Genomic DNA, 9,517 nt, shown 5'->3' on the forward strand with positions numbered 1-9,517 from the left:
CTGCGTTCTCTTAATCGGCGACACTCAGACAGCTTAGTTATATTTTGTGTGGCAGGCTGTGGCAGGGCTGAGGAACAGGGTGTCGAAGGAGGATCAGAGTCTGCCGTTTCCACTCTTCAGAGCTCCCCGCCCCAGACTGTAAAGCTTCGGGGACAAGGATGATATAAGGCTACAAGGTACCTGAGGAACCCTTTAGTCCAAGGAGGGTTGTGAGGAGGGAGACAGGCACAGAAGTGGTTATGGTTAGTGACTTCCTAAAGTTCTCAGAGACAGTCTAAGCATCAGCAGCAAGATCTGAACTGGAGTCTTCTGTCTGACTCCAGTGATTGCATCTCTCTCACTATGCCTCCTTTTCCTTATTTCCCCTTTGTCAAATACAGTGCCAGGCACAGGGCAGAAGCTTATGATCCAGGCAACAGAATTAATCCTGGTTCACTGGGTACCTCAAGGGTCAGCCAAGCCAGCAGAGCCAGCTCTATAGCCAATAATGATGAGTGACCTGTGCCTCAGTTTCCTTATCTGTGAGATTAGGGGAGTGGCTAGACTAGGTGGTTTCTAAAGGCCCTTCTTTCTCCAATCTCCTAAACCCTCCCTCCATCACTCCCAAAGCCCCCTCAGGGCCCTAGAGTATAGTGTACAGCAGTAAAAAGAACCCTGTCGATTCCAGGGAAACTCTGAAAGCTCGTTTCAGACAAGAGCACCGGCTTCTCCACACTTCCACCCTTATTTAACCTGTTCCGTGGCCTGGCTGTGCCCTCAGCAGGGCCAAAAGCCAGCACGGAGCTTGTGTTGCCTCACCAGGGCCCTGGCAAGTAAACAGTCAGCCCACAGCTCTCTCCAGCCCAGACTTGCCTCCTGCTCCAACACCTGTACTGACTTTCTGGTTCTTGAACAGCAAAGGCTGCACCCTTGGGGCATGGAAAAAAAAACACCCCAACACAGGCAACCAACTCCCCAGCTCCTTGGCATCCCTCAGGGCAGGGGGTGCTGAAGAGTGAAGCAGGCAGACTCTGATCCATCTTCCACACCCTGTTCCTGGGAGCTGGCCCAGCCTGCCTCTACTCCACCTGCTTCTACAACTCAAGCTTCCTTCACCCTGCCAAAGCACCTTGATAAGAACTCATAGCACACCTGCTCCTCCCAGTTGAGCATGGCACTGCCCACACTCCAGCCTGTCTCATTGGTTCTGACCAGGCTTGGGGGGGGGGGAGGGTAAGGAAATGGGATCGCTTACAGTAATGCTGAAACAAGGATGGGATGGGGGGTGGAGAGAACATTAGTCTTGTATCCTAACCCACTATCAGGACCCTATCCCAAAGGTGACAACCTGCTAGGCCTACGAAGCTCCGCCCCCCCCATTTCTGGTTTTCTATAAAGATATATAGACAGAGATAGCTATCATCCTGGGCCTAGACCTAAGAAGAAACAAACACACAGGGAGTAAACTAAAGGTTTTAGGAGGTGAGAAAACACTTCGCAATCAAATGGCATCTGGATACAAGGTCACCGCAGGAATGGGCGGTCCCTGCACAAGGCTCAGGCCACCTTAAAAGCAGGTCCTGTCTAGTTCTCTGGTGAGATCTGGCCTACACCAGGAGTTTTGCAATAGCAGGTAGAAGGATCAGGGAGCACGGCTGTGCGAGTGGGACTCCTCCGATTTCCCTCCCTTCCTCCTCCAGCTAGGCTAGCAGCAGGGCTGCGTTCCCCGGGTGAATCATTAACAGACTCCAGAGCCTCTGACGTGCGCAGGCACTGTTTATCAGCCCCACAGATGTCAATCACTCACCACTACTCTACCAGCTCCCAAGGATCCTCCCACCCCCAGCGCCCCCACCCAGATGGGCAGGAGGTCCTGGAGAGGAGGTGCCCAAAGCCGCCGCCGCTGCCTGCTGCCTCCTGCTCCCCCCGGGGCAGAGCCCGAGGCAGGCGGGTCAGCCCAGAAAAGCCGACCCCTAATGCGGGGCCCCAGGCTTCCTCACCGCACCCCCCGCAGACACCTCTTTTACCTTCCCGGGCAAACCAAGCACCCCAACCCTTCAGACAACTGAGACCTGAGGTCGGGGCTGCGATCTCAAATAGCCGGGGAGGGGGGTGCTTTCTGGCGTGCACACTTAGCAACGAACCCCACTTCTCGTGGTCTGGGCCGAGGGGAGCCCCCGGGAGTCAGGGGGGAAGAGGTGTGTTAGAGCCGGGAGCCCCCAGAGGCCGGGGCCCCCAGATGAAGAGGTCTGAAGGAGCGACCACCTGAGCCAGCGCCTACCTAGCTCCGGCTTTCCCCGAAAAGATTCCCGGCAGGAAATGCCACTCGTTTAACCCCTTCTCGGCCGAGTCCGACTTGGAGCAAGCCGGGGCGAGAGGGGGCGCGCCCCTCCTCAAAGCACAGCGGGGCGAGAGTAGGGGGGGGTGGGAGTGTGGGGGATGGGGTGCCCACCCTTCTCCAAAGCAGAGAGGAGGGGGCGCGGGGAGAAAGGGGTGTGTTCGGGACGGAGGGCACCGAGGGGGGTAGCAGGGGGTGTGCGCCCCTGCCCGCGGCAGAGGAGCGGCTGTGCCCTGGAGAGAGAGGCAGGGGGAGTGGAAGAGGGAGCCGAGGGTGCGCGCCCCGCGCGGAGGCAGAAAGGGGGTGTGTGCACGCTAGGAGGGGCGTCCTGCGGAGACAGCGCACTCGCTAGGGCTGGCCCCGGCCCCGGCCCCGGCCCCGGCCCCGGCCCCGGCTCCGGCTCCGGCCCCCGCCCCGGCCCCGGCCCCCGCCCCGGCCCCGGCCCCGGCCCCGGCCCCGGCCCCGGCCGCACTCACCAGGTAATTCATTTTCTCGGGCCCCGGCCCCGCGGCCTGGGCCCCGCGGGGGAGCAGGGGGAAGGCTGCACGGTCAGGGCGGCCCCGGCTCCACGGCCCGGCTCCTAGCGCATCGCCGCCGCCGCTGGCTGCCGGCTCCCGACGCGCAGCTCGGCGCTCGCACACTGGCCGGGGCCGCCCAGGGGCCGGCGAACCTTCTGCCTTCACTGCCCAGCCCGGCTCCCGGCATGCCCGGCCCGCTTCCCCATTGGCTCTCCCGGGCTCCTCATGCAAATGAGCCGCCGCCGCGGCGTAGGCTGTCCGAGCGCCCGCCAGCCTCCCGGAGCACGCTCCCCAGTCTCGGACTGGAAGCAGCGCGTGCGCGCTGGGGGCTGTTTGAAGGGCGGCTCTTGGAGCACGTGCCGGCCCCGGGGGCCTCGAGGGAGCCGGCGGGGGCCACGTGACTAGCGCCAGTCCGCAGGGCCGGCCCGCCCCCTTCTCACCTTCCCCTGTCCACTTTTGCTTAACTGAAACCGGGGCTCCCAGCGCACCGCCCTAAAGCTCACCGGCCTTTCCTAGCGATTCAGGGTCTGCAGAGCGCTGGCCTCTCGAGCCCGGCCCATCTCCCCCTCCGGGCCTTTGCCACCATGCCCTCTCCCTCACCGCCGCCAGGCTCCCCCGTAGACTGGCTTAAGTCTGCTTTCCCCCTTTCTTCTAGACTCTGTTCGAGACTCCCCTTCTGCAGAAGGCCTCTGCCTCCAGAGAGGACCTTCCGTCTCCCTTGCATCGATGCATCTCTCCTGTTACAATGTGCATTTATTAAGCACCTACTGTATGCCAGGCTAGGCGCTGGAATGAATGTGAACCCTGAGGGCAGGGGTGCTTTTGTCTGTTTCTAAACTCTGGCAGCACGTGTTGAGCCTGGAGTCCGGAAGTTAAGTCAGGCCTTCTTCCAGTCCTGTCAGACTCCGTGACCCCATCTGGGGTCTTCTTGGCAAAGACTCTGGGGAAGTCTGCCATTTCCTCCTCCACCTCATTTGACAAATGAGAAACTAAGGGGGTTAAGTGACTTGCCCAGGGTCACACAGCTAGGAGCTTGAGGCCAGATCTCAACTCAGGTCCTCCTGCCTCCAGGTGGGGCGCTCTATCCACTGCCACCCATTGCCCCTGGCACACAGCAGGTGCTTAACAATGCTTATAGGTAATTGGTGGATAGATCAATACAACTGAAGGCAGGGATTATTTCATTTTTTCTCTGCCCCCCCATACCTAGAACAGTACTTTGCCCAGTGAATATATGGCTCATGTATTGAATTATTGATTCTTTGGCTTCCTGGAACCTGATGCTGCCCTCGAGGTCACAGAGGAGAAAGACCAGACAAGGAAATCGCCTCCTTATGTCCTGGGCTGTAACTCTTGGGGAGTTTTTGTGAGTCCTTCAGGACTAGACATTCCAGATCCATTTCAATACCAGAGAACCAGGGGCAGTGTGGGCAGGGCCACCCCAGACACAAGGTCAAAGACCAAACAAACTTGCTTCTTTCTTTTTTTCTGAACAACTTTCCTCTTCCCTCTACACCCCACCTCCAACCCTGGTTTAGAGTTCTCTGAAGGCCTCTACCCCTCGAGCCAAAGATTTCATTCTAGAACCCTGTCCTAGACTACACAGGCCAACTATACAATTTTGACCCAAAACCAATTGCAGAGCATCATGGGATCGAAGATTTAGAGAAGGGAGCTGAGTCTAAACACCCCACCCCCATTTTTCAAATGAGTGAACTAAGGTTCAGAGAGGTAAATAACCTGTCTAGGGTAATGCAGCCAGTGTCTCTGGTGAGATTTTAATCCAAGTTCTCCTGATTTCATGTCCACTATTACCATGCTTTATGCCAAGGAACCGGGGCCTGGCAGAAGGAACTTCATTACCATCTTCACTCTGAGAGTTCGGACCTAGTTATGGGGAATGATGAATTCTCCCTCTCTCATGCCTCCCTGCCCCAGGCTTCTGCAAAGAATCAACATCACAGGATGTTGACTTCATTAACTGTGTAAATGTCATACATGACGTCTCTGGTTACCTAGAGAGTAATGGGAACAGGTCTAGGACTCTGCCCCATGGAGAATAAACAGAAATCAAGACTTAAAAAACAAAACCCCAACCCAACACCCCCCTCCCAAGAGGGCCAAAGGGGGACGACCCACCAGTCTTAGCATCAGAAGCATTGGCGCCATGTTGGTTCAATGACAGCTCTCGACACTTCTTACCTGTATGACCCCCAGAGCTAGCTGCTACTTGAGAGGAAACAGTTTGCATCCAGAGGGAAATTTCTCTAATTGTCTCATTCTCTGACTCTACACCACAATGGCTCCAGGCACTTTGCCCACCAAGACAAAAAGCACAGTCCCTGCCCTCAAGGAGCTCACTTACTACAGGAAGGAGACAGCAGGTGCCCAGAACAGTCATTTTCATCAGGAAGGACATCTTGACTGGGAAGGGGGAAGGGGCTAGGAAGTGGCCCAGGAGCTGAGCCTTGCGAAGGAAGATGGGGTGGGGGTTAAATGTTGAGTGTGTGAAGGAGAATGATGGTCCATAAACCTGGACAGTGAGGCTTGGGGGCAGACTGAGATCCTCCAAATACCAAAGGATTTTGTGTTTTAGCCAAGAGGCACAAGGGAGTGCCCTGGGCAGATCTGTGCTTCAGAAATATCCCTTTGGCAGCTGTGTGGAGGATGGGCTGGAAAGGGGAGAGAGCAGACGTTCTTGCAACAGTCCAGAAAAGAGATTAGGGTCCCAAGCTGCATGAGGGGAATGGAGGGAATAGATGGGAGAAGGGACGAGAGAGTAAAGCACCTGGTGACACAGACAGGGGGTTGGGAGGAGGAAGAAAGGACCAGGAGCCCAAAACTGTGAACCTTAATGACTGGAAGAACGGCAGTGCCCTTGCCAGAAATAGACAAGTTTAGGAAGAGGGGAATGTTGGGTGAGTTCTATATTGGTACCATTGAGTTTAAGATGCCTATCATACATTCAGAAAGAAATGTCCCTTCAGCAGATGGTGATATGGAAATGGAGCTCAGAGGAGAGGGCTAGATATAGCAATCTGGGGGTCATCTGCATGGAGACAATAGGAGAATCCACAGGGGCTGATGAAGAGGAAGAGTACTGAGAGAAGTGGTAGCCCTGGAGTATGTACACCCACCCACATCACCCCCACACACAGAGGAATGGGGATTCTGATCCAACAAAGGAGACTGAGAGGAAGGGATAAGACCTGTGAAGCCCAAGGACAAGAAAGTATCCAGGAGGTGGGAGTGGTCAACAGGAGCCAAAGCTCTTCCTCCCATGGTCCTTCCATCGTCAGCTTTCTGGTCCTCTTTGCTGGAAAGATGAAGACCAGGGAAAGGCCATGGAAGTGGAAGCCCATTGGTTACCTTGGAGGAAGGCTCTCAGTTGGGCAATGAGGTCAAAAGCCAGACTGCAAGGGGACTGAGATGGGAGGGAGAGGAGCAAATGGAGTCAATGGGTCAAGATAGCTCTTCCTAGGAGCTTAGCTGTGAATGGAGAAGAGACATGGGATGTTAGCTTGAGAAGATGGAAAGGTTTTTAAGGCTGGAAGAGAGATGGGCAGGTTTGTAGACAGTAACGATAGTCAGAAGAGAGAGACTAGGAACCAGATGTGGGGAGGGGCCAAGAGCAAGGTGAGCCTTGGAACCTGGAACCCGGAGGACCTGTCTGGTCTATTTTGCAGAGCCTGGCCCACCCTGCCTATCTAGGAATCCCTGTCACCCTCTCCCACCTTCCAAGCTTCCTGTGACAGTCAAGATCACCACTGTCCTCCCAATGTCACCGCCTCCCCTGTGGTTCTCACCCCACATATCCGATGTGTCTTCAAGTCTGGGTATTTCTACTTTCCCAGCACCTCCCTGGAGGCTCCTTGTCTTTGATGACAAAGCAACCCCGGGGTGCAGGCCCTCCTCACCTCACACCTGGGCTGTTGCAAGAGCTGCTGATGACTCCTGCCTCCACTCAGCTGCCAAAAAGAGATTACTAAAGGGCAGATCTCCTCAGGAAATGCTGGTGGTTCCTACAGCCTCAGTGCTAAACAGAAAATCTTCTGTCTAGCGTTCAGAGCCCTTCACAATCCTACCTGCCTTTCTAGTTTTTTTACCATTTTATTCCCTCCTTGCATTCCACATTCCTGCTCTATTGGCCTTCATACATTTTCAGTCGTGTCTGAATCTTTGTGACCCCATTTAAGGTTTTCTTGGCAGAAATACTAGAATGGTTTGCAATTTCCTTCTCCAGCTCATTTTACAGATAAGGAAACTGAGGCAAATGGGGCAAAGTGACTTGACCAGGGTCACACAGCTAGTAAGTCTCTGAGGCCACATCTGAACTCAGGCCCTCCTCACTTCAGGCACTATACTCTATCCACTCCTCTACCTAGCCGCTGCCCCTCCTGCAGTCAGGAAGACCTGAGTTCAAATCCAGATTGAGACACTTATGAACTATGTGAGTCTGGACAAGTCATTTTAACCTCTGCCTGCCTCGGTTTCCTCATCTGTAAAATAGGGATAATGATATGATAAGATAAACATTTATTAATGCCAGGCACTATGCTAAGCTCTGAAGATACAGATAAGATAAATAAAATCAGAAAATAATAAGCAACAAGAATAATTTTCTAAATTTCTCTAATCCTTAACTCTAATGAGTGTAGGAGTTCCTGACACTCATGAAATGACAGGACCCAATACCACCACAGTGGGGGCCAGGCGCTGTGCTTGGTGCTGAGAACACACAGACAAAAAGGGAACAGTCCCTCTGCCTGAATGGGGGAACACAATAATGGGACCTACAAGTCATTGTGAGGACCAAGGGAGATGATATTTGTAAAGCTCTTTGCAAACTTTCAAGTGCAATGTAAATTCTAGCTATTTTTTTAAAGTAATATTTTCCCCCAATTTCATGTAAAAACAATTTTTAATATTCTTTTGAAAAAAGTTTTTGAGTTCCAAATTCCTTCCCTCCCTCCCTCCCCTCTCCCTGAAAGGGTAAGAAATTTGATATAAGTTATACACGTACAATCATAAAAAACATATTTCCATATTAAATACTAGTTATTATTATAGGACCCTAGGCAAGACATTTGCTTTCCCTAAGCCTCAGTTTCCTCATTTGTAAAAGGGCTATTTTTCCCACCTACCTCACAGGGTGGTTGTAAGGAAACTACAAGAGATATGTGAAGCATCACTTTTATTAAAACTAGTCCCCTCTTTGCAGGGTCCTGGGTAGTAAGCTGCCACAGGCTGACTTATCTAAAGAAGCCCCATCTCATTGACCAATGTCTCTAGGGGCCTCATCATTTCCCCATCAGTTTGTCCAAAAGTATCTCCAAACTGCCAGGGCAGGAAGCTTTGGAGAGCCCTGCATCCCAAACCCAATGCAGACATCTGATCTGACGTCACTGTCACCACCTAGGAGCTCAGTCCCTGGAGTGAAATACCCAGACTCCTCGGCACCACAGGTTTGAAGCCGGGCAGAACTGACTCAACCTTTCCTGTTTCCAAGATAAATATTGGGGGGGAGGGGGCGGGAAGCAGTGTGCCATGTGGGGACCAGGCTGGTTTCTCTGCTCAGCCCTGCCTCTGGCTTCTTCCCAGGAACACAGTTCCTCCGCCAGGACAGGCAAGGTGCCAGGGGGCTGCACTCTGCCGGACATGCTCCAAACACAGTGCCAATTTTGAGTCAAAGTTCTATCTCTGTGAATCAATGTTCTTACCCGATGTAGTACCATCCTCAAAGCCTAGCTGTCCTTGAGGCTCTGAACAGTCCAATTTGTCCAAGTTCTGGTTTGATACTGGCTAGGACCTTACCATTTAGCATAGTATCTGGCACATAGGTACTTAATATTTCCTTCTTTCCTACTTTTCTTCCTTTTCTTTCCTTCCTTCCTTTTTTCCTTCCTTCCTTCTTTCCTCTCTTCCTCCCTTCTTTATTTCTTTCCTTCCTTCCTTCCCTCTCAGATTTAAAAGACTGACTAGAGCCACTGGCCACAGTACTGAAAGTATTGGCCCACTCACTGTGCCCTGTACACAATGCTCCATCTCCCATCTCCCTTCTCCATTCATGCCTTTACAGAGACTCTTTCCCAAGTCCAGGCTATACTTCCCTCCTTGCCTATGGCTCTCAGAACCCCTAGCTTCCTTCAAGGCTCAGCACAGGCCTTTTCTTTCCATCAGAAGACTTTCCTGATCCTTCCTTGGGGTTATTCATCCTTCCACGCACACCATTCCTTTGTATATCCTTGGATTTACTTATCCATACATGTTATTCCACCAAAAGAATATAAGATCCATGAAGGCAGGGGCTGGTTCCTTTTATCTTTGCATCCCTGGCCTCTGGCACAAAACAGATGCTTTACAAATGTTTATGGAATGAAATGAATGAACAACACATGCTCTGGGGGAAATGGCAATATGAAGAATTTTGTGGTCAGGAATGCCAAGGACCCAGGTATCCTGACTCCAGGGGACACAACAACATCTCCTTATGTGGGACGACAGATTTAGAGGAGAAAGGGGTTCCTGAGATCATTGATCCAACCCCCTCGTTTTTACAGATGAAGACAATAAGGACCAAGGAAGTAAAACAATTTGCCCAGAATCACACAGCTAAATATGTGTTGGACTGGAGAGGTGAATTGAGGGCCTCTGAAAGCAAGTCCTTGCCAAAGGATGATCA

At 52.7% G+C, this 9,517-nt stretch overlaps 1 protein-coding gene across 2 annotated transcripts in view; it reads right to left on the reverse strand.

The window, feature by feature from the left end:
• Positions 1 to 9,517, reverse strand: part of BCAR1 (BCAR1 scaffold protein, Cas family member) — a 112,105-nt gene that overhangs the window by 38,130 nt on the left and 64,458 nt on the right. The window contains exon 1 of one of the 2 annotated variants that reach the window (XM_069087679.1): positions 2,794 to 2,898. The exons of the other annotated variant lie outside the window; for it this stretch is intronic. Coding sequence (XP_068943780.1) covers positions 2,794 to 2,805 — 12 coding nt within the window. The 5' untranslated portion in view covers positions 2,806 to 2,898. Of the gene's footprint in view, positions 1 to 2,793; positions 2,899 to 9,517 lie in introns of those variants that run through there. 2 annotated transcript variants of the gene reach the window in all.

This window comes from Petaurus breviceps, unplaced genomic scaffold, assembly GCF_028583685.1.
Source record: "Petaurus breviceps papuanus isolate PSGF00001 unplaced genomic scaffold, PetGlider_PUasm1.0 182, whole genome shotgun sequence".
In the NCBI taxonomy this organism is placed as follows: domain Eukaryota; kingdom Metazoa; phylum Chordata; class Mammalia; order Diprotodontia; family Petauridae; genus Petaurus; species Petaurus breviceps.